This window comes from Falco cherrug, chromosome 1, assembly GCF_023634085.1.
Source record: "Falco cherrug isolate bFalChe1 chromosome 1, bFalChe1.pri, whole genome shotgun sequence".
NCBI classification, from domain to species: Eukaryota; Metazoa; Chordata; class Aves; order Falconiformes; family Falconidae; genus Falco; species Falco cherrug.
Window position 1 is genome coordinate 120,416,061 of NC_073697.1, and position 17,206 is coordinate 120,433,266.

Below are 17,206 nucleotides of genomic sequence, written 5' to 3' on the forward strand. Positions count from 1 at the left end.
ACCGATGGGGACCCTGGGGCTGCCCTGCACCAGCTGGGGGGCACCTGGCCAGACCCCACCGGTTCGGTTAGCAAAGGGCTGGAGGTTATTTATTGGGGGTGTGTGGGTGGGTGTCCAACCGCAGCTGCTTGCGCCCCTCCAGCTCTTCCTGGGGGGTGGAGGGTGGGTGGGTGCATTGTAAGAGCTGTGCCATTTTGCGGTGGGTTTTTCCTCCTGGGGAAAAAGGGGGACGAAGCAAGGAGGGGGCTTGCCCCCTGCCCTCCCCAGCGCTGGAGCCAGCCCTGGGTGCAAGGGAGGCGGGCAGGTTCTGGAGGGAGGGCTGCCCGTCACGCCTCCCCCTCCCCACTCCCCGGGGCTGGCGGCCAGCCCCGAAGTTGCGGTGAGGCAGGAGGACACACGTCCTGTCCTTCCACCGCCCCCGCGCCCCCCCCGGGCACCCATCCCCGCATCCCCTCCGGGCACCCACCCCCGCATCCACCCCCCCCTGGGCACCCATAACCGCACCTCTCCCCCCGGGCACCCATCCCCGCATCCCCACCCCCCCCGGGCACCCATAACCGCACCTCTCCCCCCGTTCCCCCACCCCCGCAGCCCTCCCCACCGCCCCCGTGCCCCCCCCGTGCCCCCATCCCCGCAGCCCTCCCCACCGCCCCCGTGCCCCCCCCGTGCCCCCATCCCCTCAGCCCTCCCCACCGGTCGCCGGCTCCTCCCGGCCGTCCCGCCCGGGCCAGCCCCGCCGGTCCCGGCGCGGGGTGGGGGGGGGAGATGGCTGCCGGGGCCCGGCGGCCGCCGAGACACCTGCTGCCACCGGGCCCCCCCCCGTGCACACCCGCTCCGCTCCCGCTCCCTCCTTCCCCCGCTCCCGTCCCTGCCTCCAGCCGCCGCTGCAGAGCCGCCGCCGCCGCCGCCAAGGACGAGCCGGGACCGACGGCAGCCGCCGGTCCCCCCCGCCAGCCGCGGCGGGGGCCGATCCTGCCGGGGGGGGCTGCCTCGCCGGAGGGGAGAGCTGCCCGGGGCCGAGCCCCCGGGGGGACGCGCAGCCCCGCCGGAGCCGCGGGGCATGTAGGCACCGAGCAGCGGCGGTCCCGTAAGTACCGGCCGGGCTGGGGGCAACCGGCCCCCGACGGGCTCTGCCGTCGCCGAGAACTTTTAGGGATGGGCTGGAGGGGTGGGCTGGGGGGGCGGGGGGGTTGCTGTGGCCATTCCCCTCTACCCCAGCATCCCCCCATCCCCAAGAGCTCCCACTTCCCGTCCCGGGCAAGGATGGGAACGAGCCGCTATTCGGGCGCTGTGCTGGGGGGGTTTGGGGTGGGTGGGAGGCAGAAAAAAGAGGGGAGACCTCCCTGGGTGCCACTAGCCCTGTGTCCCCCCCGCCACCTTGCGTAACCCAGCGGCAGGCAGGACACTTGGCGTTTATTTTTGGTTAATCCATATTCGACCTTTTTAAGCTGCGTTTCGGTGCGTGTGTATGCGGGGGGCCCCCCATCGCCCCAGCCCGCAGCCCCCGGCCCGCAACTGTTGCTGTCGGAGGCACGGGCGAGGAAGAGGAGGGTGATGAGGATGAGGAGGGTGGTGCTGGGTGGTGGCAGATGAAGGTTGAAAGGAGACGGTGCTTGCCGGAGGCTGCCGGTGCTTCTCCCTGCATGGGGACGGGGATGGTGATGAGTTGGCTTTGGGGAGGTTTTGCTGCTTTGCTTCCTTCTGGGGGGCTCCGTCGGAGGTCTTCTTGCTCCACAGGGGTGTCCCCCACTGGGGACAATGACAAGCCCTGGCACAACCCGGTAGCCTCCCCAGTGCCCCCTGTCCTCCCCACATGGCCCCTGCCAGGTTCAGATTCACTCCGTCCTTTCCATCCATCGGCAGTGGTTCCCCCTCCCCTGGTGCAGGCTGCGCCTTCCCTCTGGTTTTGGGCTTGCAGGCTTTTTTTTTGGGGGGGGGGGGATAAGGTTTCTCTTTCGTTACAGATATGTTGCATTTTGGCATTTTATTTCTCCCTTTCCTGAGGTCAAAATATCTGCATGAGCTCTCCCCCTCTTGGAGCAGGGGAGGGAGGGATGGAGGGAGGGCAAAAAGGAGGTTTAAAATTAGGAGCAAACTTTCCCTGTTGCATTAAAATGATATTTCAGGGAGTAGTGGGGGGTAAGGGCTCCATTGGTGCCTTTAGCAAGAGGTTTCTGCGAGTGTTTCGTGTGTCAGGTGAAGCCGTGCCCAGGAGAGGGGTTAACCTGTTCAAACCCACCTGAAAGCAACAAAACCCAAGTGGGGAAGCTACTGGGTGGCTCTGTGGGTGTCCCCTGGTCCCTGGGGAGGCTGCCGGGAGGTGGCATTGCCCTGCCTGTGCTCCCAGCTGGGGCCACCTTCCTCCTGCTCCAGCCTGGCCACCAGCCCTTTGCCCAGCTGGAAAACGTCCCTTTTGGGAAGGCCTTTTCCCAAAGGAGCAAATCTGCAGTGCTTGCGACAAGAGGTTGAAAAATGTGATTTTTATTTTTTTTTTTTTTTTTTGAAGTCCATGGGGGCTTTGCTGTGTTGTGCGGAGCCCAAGAGCAGCCCCGGCTCTGGCAGGGATGGGCTCAGTTTCTCCTCTGCCTCTACCACTTCCCTGCAATTTGCCTTCCTCACCTTCATCCTCCCCCAAACCCCACATTTTCCTACACCCCTCTAGCTTGCTCCTGGAAAAGACGAGCTGGAAGTGCATGGAATCGGCTGGGCTGGAGGAGCTGGCTGCTCTTTGCATCCTGAATCCGGCCATTTTGGAGCAGCCCTGGCTCCAGCCCGTGCACGGAGCCCCTGCCAGCCACGGGCTTGCTGGCCCTAAACCCCTCCATCCTCCTCCACAGCCGCCAAGGGCTGCGGCGAGCGGCTTGGCTCTGGCCAACCGCACCAGATTCCTGGGGAAGGATGGAAATCCAACCTCCTGGTTATCTCATCCATGGCTGAGCGATGCGATGTGCCCATGCCACCTTCCCCTCTGCCATTGCCATCGTGTTCTGGCTGCAAGGGGCAGGGTTGTTTTCCACCTGCGGCTCAGTCTGGCGGGAAACCAGTTTGCTCAAACCCACTCCCAGTTACAGCCAGGAGTGGAGCAACGCCTTGGGAAGCAGTGTTTGGCATCACGGGAGGGGCTTGCTGGCCTGTGCTTGGGTTACTTGGTGCTAGAAAAGGCTCTTGAGCACGGGGAAGAGCTGGGCTGAGGAAGAGGAGGATAAGGGTCTGGGATGGGTGAGGTGCCAGGGCTGGAACAAGCAAACCCGATCAGTCACCACAAGGGCCCAGGGTATATTTAAACGTCCTTGAGGAGGGCTCAGACAGGCAGAGCCGCTAGGAGAGCAGCTCTGTTTGTTTTGGGTGGTGTGTTGCTCCCCTTCCTCTCTGCTCGGATAGCTGATGCCGGATTCCCGATGAATTATTTATCATGGGACTAAAAATACTTGGGAATTCACAACGAGGAGCGGGCAGCGCAGGCTGCCCCGCCGTTATGCTGGCCGTGCCGGAGCGTGGGACGCTGCCAGCATGGCATGACTCACCTGCCACCCTCTCCGGCCAAGGGGCCCTGGCTGCAGCCATCGGTGTGGTGTCGTGGCTCCTGCAGCTTGGCCGGCTGCAGTGTGGGACAGGGGGGGATGCAGCGGGGCAGGGTGAACCCCCCCTGGGTGATGGCGGGTGCTAGGTGTGGATGATCCCCCTCCTGAAACCCCTCTGGCCAGGAGAGATGCTCCCTGGTGAGCATTGGTGCCCGTCCGGGTGCCCAAGCCCTCCCAGTACCCATGGGGTGCAGGAGGGGGATGTGGGGCTCATGTCCCCCGTCTCTCTGGAGCAGGCAGCCCTGGTGCTCAAATCCACACCAAGCAGCTCTTGCAGAGTCCCCAGCCGGGCAGTGGTTGGGTTTATTTCCTGCGTTTTCAGTCCAAAACGCTGGCGATGCTTTTGCAGTGTGCCGAGGGGTTGTCCATCACTGTGGCACAGAGTGGTGTTGGGGTGCAGGTCCCCAGGGCAGCGCAGACCCCGAAACCATCTGGGACTCATCAAGGGACTCCTCCGGCCATGCCGAGGAACACGTTAAGCAACAGCAGCTTTTAATTGCAAGTGACGTTTCTGAGCACCAGCTGGCATCTTGCTGCATGGAGCGACACTGGCGTGTGGCTGGTGCCACCGTGGAGGGCTGCTTGTCCCCCTCCCTGCTGCCCGGTGTGGCACCGGAGCAACGGCCCTGGGTGCAACAGGGCACAGGGGGGCTCAGATCCCCCCGGCCACAGGTCTCCCGTGGGTTGGTTTTGCCGGCAGGCTCCAAGGAAGGGGTGAGCTCCAGCACGGGGGTGCATCACCGTGAGCAGGGACGTGTGCTCCCCCCCAACCCCCGGGGGCTCTCACCCTGCCTAGTGCGGGCTGAGCAATCATAGTCAGTGGGGACCTGGGGAGCTGGCAGGGGGGGATGTGCCCAAACCCCGCTCCCCCAGACCTTGGCTTTGGGGTACAGCCAGCAGAGACGCAGTGCGGCGCATGTCCCAGCCGGGTGGGCAGTGCCAGGCAGGACACACACCAGAGGCATGAAGGGGGGAAAGCTGAAGGGTGGTGTCTTGGGGGGGGAAACTTGGAGATAAAGGGCCAGGCAGGTGCTTTTGTTGGGATTTGTGGGGAGAGAGCAAGGGCCCTGGGGAAGGGTGATGGGCAGAGGACAGGCAGGGGGACAGGCAGGGGACCAGCTGCCCCGATGACTGTGTGGTTTGCAAAATCCCAACATGGGGGTTGCAGAGCTGAACCCTCCCTCAAGGGCAAAGCCTTTAAATATGGAAGGTGGCTGGCAGCTCTGGAGAGAGGCACCAGGGAGTTGCCAGCTCCTCCTGTCACCTCTCGCTCCTGTCCCCATTCCCGGTTGAAGGGGCAATAAGGAGCATCCTAGCAGTGATGGCTTTTGGAGAGGGGATGGGGTGGGAAGGCAATGGGACTGGGAGGGGGATGGTGGTGGTGGGATGGGGACGGTGTGGTGGTGGGAAGGGGCAACCAGCTGGGAAGGTTTAGTGCTTGGTGGGACTGGGGACAAGGAATGTGGCACTTGGGTGCATGGTGGGTGGTGGGCACAACCCTGTGGTTGTCCCTTCACCACATGCAGCCTCCAAAGGATGAAGGTTCCCCTTTCTCCCTGGGGTCAACCCACCCTGGTGCTGCTGCGGGGCAGGCTGAGGTGAGTGGGGCTGGGGGTCCTGGTGGGTGGCCAGATGCGAGGGGCTGTGTCCTGTCCCAGCAGGGACGTGGCGGTGGACATGGGCAGAGCGCCGGCGCACGCTCTGCTACTGTCGATGGTGCTGGGCTGCTCAGCTGCCTTCACAGACCTGCTGCTGCCCAGCCCCGAGGAGCCGGTGGTCAACGTGGCCATGGTGTTTGGGGGCACGTCCTACCCCCTGCACATCCGCTCCCGCCTGAGTCCCCAGAGCTTCCTGGACATGCCCCTGGAGATCCACCCCATCACCGTCATCGTCAACAACACCAACCCCAGCACCCTCCTCACCCAGATCTGCAACATCCTTGCCAGCCACAAGATCCACGGCATCGTCTTTGAGGACAACGTCGGCACAGAGGCCGTGGCCCAGATCCTGGACTTCATCTCCTCCCAGACCCAGGTCCCCGTCATCAGCATCAGCGGGGGGTCTGCTGTGGTCCTGACCCCGAAGGTGAGGCATTCGCTACGGGTTATTTCCAGGGGGGGGTGAGAGAAATGAGGGATTCTTAGAGAGGGGTGGATATGGGATGTGAAATGCTGGAGGGCAGAGGAGCTGCCAGGCTGCAGTGCAGGGCTTGTGGGCAGGAATAGGCAGTGGCTGTGGCAGCGTGGCCGGCTGGGGCGGTGGGACATGGAGGGGACTTCAGGGAGGGGACTACAGTGCCCTGTGGAGGGACCCTCCCTGGTGTCCTGCTTGCTGTCCCCTCCAGGCTGTGCCGACCGTGGGGTGCTGGAGTGGCACTGGGGCTGCAGGGGCAGTGGCAGGGTTGGCACGTCCCCATCCTCCTCCCTCCATGCGATGCCAGGGCCAAATCCAGCCCTGAAATGGCTGGGCAGGCAGCGTGGAGAAGCCTCGCTCGGCTGTGGCAGCAATCTCAGGTGCACCACGGGCTGAAAAAGGCTTTTTAGCTTCTCTCCTCTTCGCTGGCATCAGACACTGTCACTGTCAACTAGTCACTGTCACCTGCCTGCCGGGAAGTGCTGGCGGCAGGGAGAGCTGCAGCCAGGCTGGAGGGTGCTGGGCAGCTTGCGATGGGCTGTGGTGAGGCTCCAGTCCCTCCCGAGGGGGAGATCTGGGTTCTGTCCCCTGGCTGCTCATCCCAGCCTGGGCACTGGAGGGGTCCCAGTGCTGGCCCCTTCCCATGGCAGCAGCCCCCAGGGCTGGAGACCCTGCCGCTCCTCTGCTTTCATGTTCCACTCGCCCAGAGGTTTGGGGCTCTGAACCCCCTGGGTGGCACCTCGGCAGCACTGGCTGCACCGACAGGTGCTCCTGGACCACCCCAGGTGCTGCTCACTGTGGGTGGGTGGCAGGGGCTGCAGTGGGTGCAGGGGGCTTGGGTGGGTGCAGTAGGCTGAGGTGGGTGCAGGGGGCTCAGGTGGAGCCCCACGCAACTGGAAAACAGCCATGGCTTTGCTGTGGTCGGCATGTTTTTCTGCAGCTTTCTCCAGGGGTATTTCAGGGGTGGTGGAGGGGCCTGTCTGAGGCTCGACCTCTTCCTCCTCCTCTCATGCGTCCAAGGATCCCAGCAGATCCCACTCCCCAGAAGGAGTCCCTGGGGCTCACCCCTCCAGCTGGACCACCAGCCTCATTGGAAAAACTCCTCCTCTGGAGGAGGAGGGGATCTGGGTTGCAAAACCCCACTGCCTGCACGAGACCTTCTGCAAATGCTATTCGCTGAATCATTTAAGACAGAATCAGATCAATTAAGGTTTGCTAATGAGAGGCCATATGGCTGGGGAGATGGGGTGAGAGGGAAGGAGCCACACAGGCTCCAGCAGCAGGTAGTGAGTTGGAGCTGGGATGGGATTTACACTCCTGGCAGAGCCCTTGTCCCCCTCCTTCTCCTGGTTTAAGGAGAAATTGTTGGTCTCCTTTGGAGGATGGACGAATTTTTGGTCAACAAGCTGAGAAATGGAGGAGAGGCTGCAGGGCTTGACCCTTTGCATGGGATGATGTTCCTTGGAGACTGCCACAGGATCTGTCCCATTTTGGGTGTCTCCAGCCCATGGACCATGCCAGATCATGGCTCCTTGAACCCTTCATGATGGCAAGTTCAAGGTGGCTTGCACGGGCACAAGACACCTGGACCATGGTGCCAGAGCAGCCCCTGACTCCTTCTCCTCCCACAGGAGCCCGGCTCGGCTTTCCTGCAGTTGGGTGTTTCCATCGAGCAGCAAATCCAGGTGATCTTCAAGGTGCTGGAGGAATACGACTGGGGCTCTTTTGCTGTCATTACCAGCCTCTACCCGGGCTACAACATCTTCCTGGACGTCATCCGCTCCTTCACGGACGCCAGCTACTTTGGCTGGGAGCTGCAGGAGGTGCTCACCTTCGAGATGAGCCAGGAGCGGAGCAGCTCTAGGACGCAGCGGCTCCTGCGGCAGATCGATGCCCAGGTCCTCATTGTCTACTGCTCACGAGAGGAGGCTGAGTACCTCTTTGCCATGGCAGAGCAAGCTGGCCTGGTGGGGCCGGGCTACGTCTGGATCGTGCCCAGCCTGTCAGTGGGCAACATGGAGGTACCACCCGCCTCCTTCCCTGTCGGCCTCATCAGTGTGGTGACAGAGAGCTGGAAGCTGAGCCTGCGGCAGAAGGTGCGGGATGGGGTGGCCATCATTGCCATGGGGGCAGCCAGCTTCTTCCGGGCCCATGGCTACCTCCCGGAGGTGGGACGGGACTGCCAGGCCCCTGGTGGAGCCACCACCTCCAACAGCAGCTTCTACCGGTAAGGCTCGGGGGGGCACTGGGATGGGCATGAAACAGAATGGGGAAACAAAGAGGGAAGGGGCAGAGGAGGTGGAGGATGGAGCTGGCAGGCTGGGGCGATGATGCTCGCTGAGCTGCTGCTGGTGGTCCACGCCTCTTGGCTGGGTTTATCCTGGAGCATCTCTCCAGAGCAGCCCTTGCAGTTTCCCATGCTTCTCTCCGACCCGGCACCCATGGGGGTCTCAGGGGGGGTTTCATGGCACTGCTTCACAGTGCAGATGTGCGCTTGGGGCTGCTGTGGCAGTCTGTGCAGTGCCTCCTTGCTGGCAGGGCTTTCTCCAGCTCCCTGCTGCCTCTTGCACAGTGGCTAAACCTGAGATCCCCAGCTCTCAGCTCCACATCTCTCCATGGGGCCCGTGGCAGCCCAGTGGAGCCGGAGGAGGAGGAGGAGGAAGGCTGTACGGGGCTAAGCTGCACAGCCAGAGTCTTATGGGTGCTGTGTCCCACCAGGCACCTTCTCAATGTGACGTGGGAGCACAGGGACTTCTCCTTCAATGAAGGCGGCTACCTGGTCAGGCCCACCATGGTGGTGATCTCGCTTAACCAGCATCGGCTCTGGGAGATGGTAGGACCCTGGACCCCCCAGGATGGGCACACTGGGAGGGGGGGTGGGCAGGGTGAGCCTGGGGCCATGCATAGGCTGGAGTCCCACCCTGGGGCAGGTTGTCCATTGCAAAACCTGTGACTGGCACCAAAAGTACCCATGGTGGCAAGGTGGGGCTTTGTGGCAATGCTGGGCACCAAAGCTCTGCCAAGAACTGGGTTTTTTTCCCTGCAATTTGGCTGAAAGTTTCCAAAAGAGGCAAAAATGCAACTGCTCACCTCTGGAGAACAGCAGTGGAACATCTAGACCTGAAACAAACTGCATGGAGGGTGTTTTTTTTCTAGTTTGAAAGTATTTTGGGTGAAATCTGGCCAGGTTTGTGCTCACCCAAGCCCAGCGCTTGGGGCACAGGAGGAAACACCTCACCCTGTGGTGAGTGGGTGCATGGGGAAGGGATGCTGAGGTGGGTCTCACCATGGCTGAGCTCCAGCCTGACAATGCTCCAGGAGAAACGAGTCCCAAAGGCATGGGGAGGATGGACACAGGACCCCATGTGACCCCCAGAGCCCCTCGCCGAGGTGACGGTGCGCTCTCCCTTGGGGGCAGGTGGGCAAGTGGGAGAAAGGCATCATCCACATGAAGTACCCGGTATGGCCCCGCTACGGCTCCTTCCTGCAGCCCGTGGCCGATAACCGCCACCTGACGGTGGCCACACTGGAGGAGAGACCCTTCGTCATCGTGGAGAACACGGACCCCAGCACCGGGGTCTGCGTGCGCAATACTGTGCCCTGCCGCAAGCAGACCAACTCCTCCCAGAGGTGAGCAGTGAGGATGGAGCTGGGCAATTCTGGCCACTGCTTCCCAGGCACGTGGTGTCCAGCAGGCATCAGGGTGCTCCGAGCATCTTTGATTGGTCCAACCCTTTTTTCCCCGGCATGGTTTCAGTGGTGATGGCCTTGTGGATCCCTACACCAAGCTGTGTTGCAAGGGCTTCTGCATTGACATCCTGAAGAAGCTGGCCAAGGCGGTGAAGTTCTCCTATGACCTCTACCTGGTGACCAACGGCAAACATGGCAAGATTGTCCGTGGGGTGTGGAACGGCATGATTGGTGAGGTGGGCATGGCTCAGACCCCAACTTTGGCCCTCCCTGGGGGGCACCACTCCAGAGAACCTCCGGCTTTCCTGCTGGAGGTGGTGTCTGTGGTGGGACTCTGAGCAAGGGACAGTTTGGCACGAGCTGTGCCAGGAGAATGAGGAAATGAGCCAAACATTTACAACTCCCACAGCTGGTTGTGTTAGTATCTCTGGTCATTTGAGAAGCTACTGTTTTAAGAAAAAAAAGACAAAAGTAAAGATTGGTAATGTTGGAGATGAAATGCCTGGGGAAGGTGGTCTGGGTGCCTCTACCTGTCCATCTGCCCATCCTGAGACCATCTGCCCCCTCTCCAGGTGTACTACAAGCGTGCAGACATGGCCATTGGCTCCCTCACCATCAACGAGGAGCGCTCTGAGATCGTGGACTTCTCCGTGCCCTTCGTGGAGACGGGCATCAGCGTCATGGTGGCCAGGAGCAACGGCACCGTCTCCCCCTCTGCCTTCCTGGGTGAGCCGTGCGCCCCTCCCTCTGTCTGGCTGTGGGTTCATCCCATGCTTCCAGAAAATGCAAATTAGAAATATTATTCAGTTTTAAATAACTTGTAAGGAGAAAAAAAACCCACCGAGTCATAAGGGAAGGAGATTGTGCTGCTGGCTTTGGGGCTTCCTCCGCCCCTCACCTGAATAATCCTTTTATTATGGAGATGGAGGCTGGGATTGGAGATGGAAGCTGGGATCGGAGGTTTCCTCCTCTTCGTTACTTCTGTGGAGGAGGGAGGACAGGGATGGGGGGGGGAAGACAAGGTGGGTATTTGCCAGCTCTGAGCTCTGCTCTGGGGACCCCTTCTCTGCCACCGTCACCAGAGCCTGTGGCTAAGCTGGGGCAGGAAACTGCCGCTGCTAAAAGTTTTATTTAACGAGTTTTAAAAAAGCAAAGCTGCAGCCTAGGAAGGGGAGGAGACTGGCCAAGGTCATCATGAAATTCAGCCTGAGAGCTCGGCAGGGCTCCCGGCCCTCGGCAAGGGCACGGCAGCGGCATCCCGGCTCAGCTGGAGCAGGGCTCCCACACCGGGAGGGTGCGCAGGGGTGTGGGTGCCAGGGATGCCATGGGGTATGGGACACTGCCAGCCTGGGCACATCTTCCCCCTCCTGTCCCCTGCACACCGCGGGGCCCACCTCCCCCTGAAGCAGGGGTCACCTTCCCCGGCCCTGGGGACAGACGGAGCATCCCGCCCCGGTCCGGAGGGCCAGGGTCTGCGGTCCCTGCGCCTCCTGCCTCCTGCGCTAATGAGCCGCATCCCCATCAGGGGAGGCCTCTCCTCCCTGACAGCGAAGGACGCGCTGACAAATGGACCTCGGCAGCCGCACGTTGAGGGCTTGGATGCATCTCCACCACTCCTGCCACCCTGTTCTAGCTCATCCCAGGCAGGCGGGGGCTCGCTGCCCACCCCCAGCTCCCAGGGGCTTTCCCAGGGGCTGAGCAGAGCCAGGGGCTGGTCCCATGCCCAGTGCAGGCACAGTCCCATGGCCAGAGCCATCTGGGGGACAACCCATGATCCCATGGGAAACGCTCCTGAGGATGACCCTGGACACGGGCAGCATCTCATTAGCATCTCCCCACTGATGAAAGGCTGATTTTGCTTAGGCAGAGAAGCATGGCTGCATCCCCCCACCTCACAGCATCCCCGTTCCCTCCTGATTCCCTGTGGATCATCTGCTCGGCTGCAGTGCTGCCAGCCCCGGTCTCCCCTCCCAGGAGGGACAGCCCCATCCATCAGGGAGGGCTGCTGGGGGTCCCCAGGGCGCTGTAGAGTGTCCGGGGGAGCTGATGGAGTCCCACTTGTTTTGCAGAGCCTTACAGTCCAGCCGTGTGGGTCATGATGTTTGTGATGTGCCTCACTGTGGTGGCTGTCACTGTCTTCGTGTTTGAGTATTTCAGCCCCGTCGGCTACAACCAGAACCTCACCAGTGCCAAGAGTGAGTTGGAGGAGGTGGGAGGGGGGGACACACACATCTCCAGCCGGGCTGACGGCTGTCCCCTCTGTCCCCTGTCCCCGCAGGGCCTGGAGGTCCCTCCTTCACCATTGGCAAGTCGGTGTGGCTGCTGTGGGCTCTGGTCTTCAACAACTCGGTGCCCATCGAGAATCCCAAGGGCACCACCAGCAAGATCATGGTGCTCATCTGGGCCTTCTTCGCCGTCATCTTCCTCGCCAGCTACACTGCCAACCTGGCTGCCTTCATGATCCAGGAGCAGTACATCGACACCGTGTCAGGGCTGAGTGACAGGAAGGTGGGGCTGACGGTCGGGCTGGGATCCCTAAAAAATAATTTTTTTGGGGTGGTGAAAACTTGGCAGGGCTGCATGTCACTGCCAGCTGGCTGGGCATGGGTGGGCGGGTGGAGGGCTGCTGGTGGGGAGGGGGGACGTGCCGGAGACATGCAGGGACGTGGCAGGGGACACGGCAGGGAACACAGCAGGGACACGGATGCCATGTGATGCCGCTCCCTGGGGCTCCCCTTTGCAGTTCCAGAAGCCGCAGGAGCAGTACCCCCCGTTCCGCTTCGGCACCGTCCCCAATGGCAGCACCGAGAGGAACATCCGCAGCAACTACCCTGACATGCACACCCACATGGTGAAGTACAACCAGCGCTCCGTGGAGGATGCCCTCACCAGCCTCAAAATGGGGTACGGCTCCCCCACATGCGGTATGGCTCCCAGAGCTGGGGTACACCTCCTCCAAATGGGATACAGGACCCCAAATGAACTACAGCTCCCTGGGGTGGGGTACAGTGCCTCCCAGATGGGGTAGGGCTTCCTCAACTGGGGTACAGCCCCCCGCCAGTGGGGTGTGGACTCCCCAGGCTGGGTACACAACTCTCCCAGATGGGATATGGCTCTGTGTGGTTTCCCTGCATGAGATACGGGCCCCCCCAGACAGGGTACGACACCCTGCAGCTCATACAGCTCCAAGTGGGGTATGGCTCCCCCAAAAGGTATACAGCCCCCCCCGCCCAGCTTGGGTACTTCCCCCCCCCAGAGGAGTTAAAGCTCTCCAACATGGGGCAGAGACCCCCCCAAGAAGGACACAACCCCCTCCAAATGGACTACAGCTATTCAAAACGGGTAGAGCTCCCCCAAATGAGGTACAGCCCCCCAAAAAGGGCTTCCGACCCCGGCCCCATCCTCACTCTCCCTCCCATCGGTGGGGCAGGAAGCTGGACGCCTTCATCTACGATGCGGCGGTGCTCAACTACATGGCGGGCAAGGACGAGGGCTGCAAGCTGGTGACCATCGGCAGCGGGAAGGTGTTTGCCACCACAGGCTACGGCATCGCCCTGCAGAAGGACTCGCGTTGGAAGCGAGCTATCGACCTGGCTCTGCTCCAGTTCCTGGGAGATGGTGAGTGCCTGGGCGAGCTTCTCACTAGCCCTGTCCTCATCCCCCCATCCTCACCCCACCCCTGCCCTCCACATTAACCCAGGGGGCATGGCTTTGGCCCCCAGACCCTGTGAAGCCTCCATGGTTCCTTGCAGGATGCCACTGAGGGGCTTCTCCACCAATTCCTTTCAGGGAACATTAATTCCAGCAGCATCTCTCCAGCTGACCGCTGCTGGGGTGGGGGGAGGGGGGGGGAGTGTGTGTGTGTGTGATTCCCCTGGGGTCCCCCATCTTCCTTCAGGCTGCAAAATCCTGGAGATGGCCACGCACAAAATCTGAGGGTCAGGAGGAGAAGCCAGGGAAGGGGACAGTGAGCACAGCTGGCTGGCACATGGGTGGGGGACAGAGGCAGGAGAGGGCCCTGGAGAAGCCAAGTGGCTGGTGGGATGCTCAGGCCAAGGGCAGCAGCTCTGGGGGCTTGGAGATGATTTCTGTCCCTCCAGCCATGGAGGGGTGGGGATGGGCAGGGGCTGTGCTAGGGGAGATGATGCCAGGGCAGGGGGGGGGCACATTCACCCCCCCCATCGCTGTGTGTGTCTGGCCCCAGGCGAGACCCAGAAGCTGGAGACAGTTTGGCTGTCGGGGATCTGCCAGAATGAGAAGAACGAAGTGATGAGCAGCAAGCTGGACATCGACAACATGGCTGGGGTTTTCTACATGCTGCTGGTGGCCATGGGGCTGAGCCTGCTGGTCTTTGCCTGGGAGCACCTTGTCTACTGGAAGCTGCGTCACTCTGTCCCCAAGTCCCACAAGCTTGACTTTCTCCTGGCCATCAGCAGGGTGAGTGATGCTGCCAGGGGCTCTTGAGGGGCCTGAGTGTCCTCCCACAGTGTCATGGGGTTGGGCACGGCTTGGTGGACATCATCCCTTTGACCCACATGGGAGGGGCTGAAGATGTTTGTGCTGATGGTTGGGGAGAAAAGCCAGGATTTGGGGAAAGGGCTTAGCCCTGGGGATGACCCCGTATTAGCATCCCTGGAGAAGGGGGTGATGGAGGATGGTGTCACCCACCCTGGCAGCACTGTGGATGCTGGGGAGGGGACATCAGTGCTGTCAAGACATTTCAGCCTCAGCAGCATCATCTCGGCTTATCAGGGTGGGTTCATGTTTGCAGGACCCCAGTGACCCTGCTGATGGTGGGGGTCCCCCTGCTTCCCTCCACAGGGCATCTACAGCTGCTTCAATGGAGTGCAGACCCTGGCGAGCCCCCGGCGGGCGCCCACACCTGACGTCACCACCAGCTCAGCCCAGGCCAATGTGCTGAAGATGCTGCAGGCGGCCAAGGAGATGGTGTCAACGGCCAGTGTGGGCGGCTCGCTGGAGCAGGCCACCCGCACCATCGAGGACTGGAGCAGCCGCAGTGAGCACCTCCAGACCACCTTCTCCCTGAGGACACCCCAGCTCGTGGTGCAGAACAGCACCGGTGCCCACCGGGCCCCCCCCTCTGACCTGGCCCCCCCTGAGAGGCTGGGGAGAGCCTGCCCTCCCAAGGGTGCTCCTCTGGGGCTGCCGCTGCCCCAGCCCATCCCCGTGGACTCCCGGCTGCCTGGGGAGGAGAAGTGGAGAGGGGCGAATGAGCACGTCCCCCGCCTCCTGCACCCCCTGAAGTTTCGGGGTGGCTGTGTGGGGGATGAAGCCCTTGTGGGTTTCCCCCACCTCCTGGTGAAGACCTCCCCAGGGGGGGATTTTGGGGAGCAGGTGCTGGTGGGGAACCATGTCGGGGCTCCCCTCCCGCCCCCCACATCCCCCAGGGACCTCCCACCACCGGACATCTACAGGGAGCACAAGCGGCCGGCAGGGCGGGGGGACCGACTGCAGAACCCCCCCCTGCTCCAGGGGGACGGGGGACACGGGGGCTCGGGGACACTGCCCCGGCTGCTGTCGGCAGCGGAGAAGAGGCGGGAGGTGGGCAGCCCCTTCCTGCCTCCATCCTGCCCTCGCGGCGCCTTCCCAAAAGCCACCAGGACTTGCAGAGCCAGGGGAGAGCCGGAGACTGCGGTGGTGGAGCGGGAGAAGCCAAGCCGATGGGCGAGCTCGGCCAGGGCGCCCGGGGAGCGGGGCGAGAAGCGCTGTCCCGGGGGGCTGCGGCACTGCGGTGCTGCCCGTGCGCCCACCCGCGCCAACGTGCCCGACCTCTTCCCCGAAGCTGAGGCCGGCTACGGCTGTGGGCCCCGCTGTCCCCAGGCCGCTGGCCGGCTGGCACCGCGCTCACCTGTGGCCAGGCTGCCATCCTACCGGGAGGCTTGCCGGCAAAACCCCCGTGCCACCGTGCCGGCGTGCACGCCCTACGCCTGCATGAACTCCTATGCCAACCGGGGCCTCTACCTGGGACACCGCTCGCAGGGGTCCCCGCTGCCCCGGGAGCACCCCGGGGTGCCAGCGGGATGCAGCCGGGGAGCTGGGCGCTGGGACAGCGGCTGCAGAGACTGCGGGAGGCGTGGGGAGCTGGCCTTGCTGCGGGCGGCGGGGACGGAGAGGAGGGACCCGCTGGTGGCCCATGGGGTGACAAGTCCCTGTACTGGTGGGTCCTGGCGGCGGATCTCCAGCCTGGAGTCGGAGGTGTGACGGGGGGAGACAGGGGGGTGTCCGCACCCCTCTGCCTGCCCCTTGCCCGGGTGGCCCCACGGGCCAGCCAACGGCTCCCGGCCGGGCTCCAGCCTCCCGGGGTCCTGCGTGGCCGGCAGCGGGATGCTCCAAGCGGCTCGGCGGGTCCCGTGCGCTTTTGGGGGGGGTCAGAGGAGCCTGGCGAGGGCTGGCGTGTGCTGGCTCGGGCTCTCCCCACAGGCAGGGCTAGCATTGGGGATGCCAAGCGCATTGCTGCCGTGTTGCCGTCACATTTTATTTTCACTCAAAGGACTCAAAATGCCATGTCCAGGTCATTAAAGAGACATTTTCAACCAGCTGGGGACCCTTCTTCCATCCTCTGGTGGTGAGCCTGGGGCTGCCCTTGGCTTTACCCCCTGTCACGGGGATGCTCGTGGTCCTGTGCACCGCCTCCCTATTTGTGTCTCTACTGTTGAGCCCCGACACAGGCTTATCCCACCGGCAGCAGTCAGGCCAAGGAAAACAGCAACTCATTAAACCGCGCTGAGGGATAATTACTTGGGAGACATCAGCCTGTACCGCGAGCACTGAAGCTGGACTTAAGGCACCCTGCCCAGGTTTGGAGGTGCTGGGCAGGGATGGGGGTGAGCTCGGGTCAGTAAGTGATGCTCCCAAATCAGCAGCCCAGCGGGGAGCTGCAGCATGGCGTGGCAGCCCTGGGAAGGTGTGCTGTGGGGGAATGAGAAAGAGAAAAAAAAAAAAATCCTCCCACCTTCCCAGGGCTGATGGAGCCATAAATCAGGTACGATAGATGAGCTGGGTTTAATTCTTCACTTGATGTACGTCTAACACAGCCCTTTCCCTGCTGGGCTGCGGGGGTGCGGGCAAGGGGCAGCCGTGATGCTCAGGCAGCACCAGGCAGGGGAGAAGGGATTTGGGAAGCAGGAGCTGAGGCTGCCGGGCCGGGGCCAGCAGCCACGGCTTTGCCCGCCGGTACCAGACCCATCCTGGGGCTATAATCCTATGGAAAACTGCCCATGGTATCTTCCCAGGGAGATGCCAACCCACAGCCCTTCTCTCTGGCTGGTTTGACATTGCCTACCTGGATGAACAACCTCCCCCAGGAAGCTGCTCTAAAGCTTCGTCATATTTATTTTTCCTATTTAAGAGCAGCTGGCGGGGCTGCTGGCAGCCACCGAGGGCCAGTAACAGCAAGGGGACGATGGCAGGGGTGGCTCCAGAGCCCCCAGCCCCATCCCAGGGGTGGTTGCAAACCCCCGGAGAGGTCAGGAAGGGCCTGGCCACGGGTGGCCCAGGGTTGGAAGCCCTGGCAATGTCTTATCTGGCCACCCATCTGTCTGACAACCCATCCACCCATCTGCCTGGGGTTAAATGCAGCCAGTTTTCCCCTCCCCCGCCCCCAGCCTGCCATCACACACCAGTGCCAGCACTTTAATTCCCTTTACTTATTTATCATTGCAATTGTCTCTTAATTGCTTTGGCAGCCCCTCTGAAGCCTTGTGGTGAGGGAGGGAGGTGCTGGTGTATTAGATAAAGGCCATAAATAAATAAACCCAGTTGAAGGCAAGGGGATCCCTGCC

The 17,206-nt window shown here is 62.3% G+C and overlaps 1 protein-coding gene across 1 annotated transcript; it reads left to right on the forward strand.

Moving 5' to 3' along the window:
* The first annotated feature begins 668 nt into the window (after window positions 1-668).
* Window positions 669-15,979, forward strand: GRIN2C (glutamate ionotropic receptor NMDA type subunit 2C). Its single transcript, XM_055700978.1, has 13 exons — window positions 669-1,087; window positions 5,243-5,666; window positions 7,346-7,941; window positions 8,433-8,547; window positions 9,133-9,344; window positions 9,472-9,640; window positions 9,977-10,130; window positions 11,474-11,599; window positions 11,683-11,912; window positions 12,148-12,308; window positions 12,835-13,022; window positions 13,609-13,841; window positions 14,226-15,979. Exons 2-13 carry the CDS (start codon window positions 5,259-5,261, stop codon window positions 15,624-15,626), a joined length of 3,993 nt encoding a protein of 1,330 aa, XP_055556953.1. The 5' UTR covers window positions 669-1,087; window positions 5,243-5,258; the 3' UTR covers window positions 15,627-15,979.
* The last annotated feature ends 1,227 nt before the right edge of the window (window positions 15,980-17,206 follow it).

Coding starts and splice junctions, on each gene's coding strand:
- GRIN2C (XM_055700978.1), top strand. CDS start 5,259: ATGGGCAGAGCGCCGGCGCACGCTCTGCTACTGTCGATGGTGCTGGGC. Junction 5,667..7,345: donor CTGTGGTCCTGACCCCGAAG/GTGAGGCATTCG, acceptor CTCCTCCCACAG/GAGCCCGGCTCGGCTTTCCT. Junction 10,131..11,473: donor CTCCCCCTCTGCCTTCCTGG/GTGAGCCGTGCG, acceptor CTTGTTTTGCAG/AGCCTTACAGTCCAGCCGTG.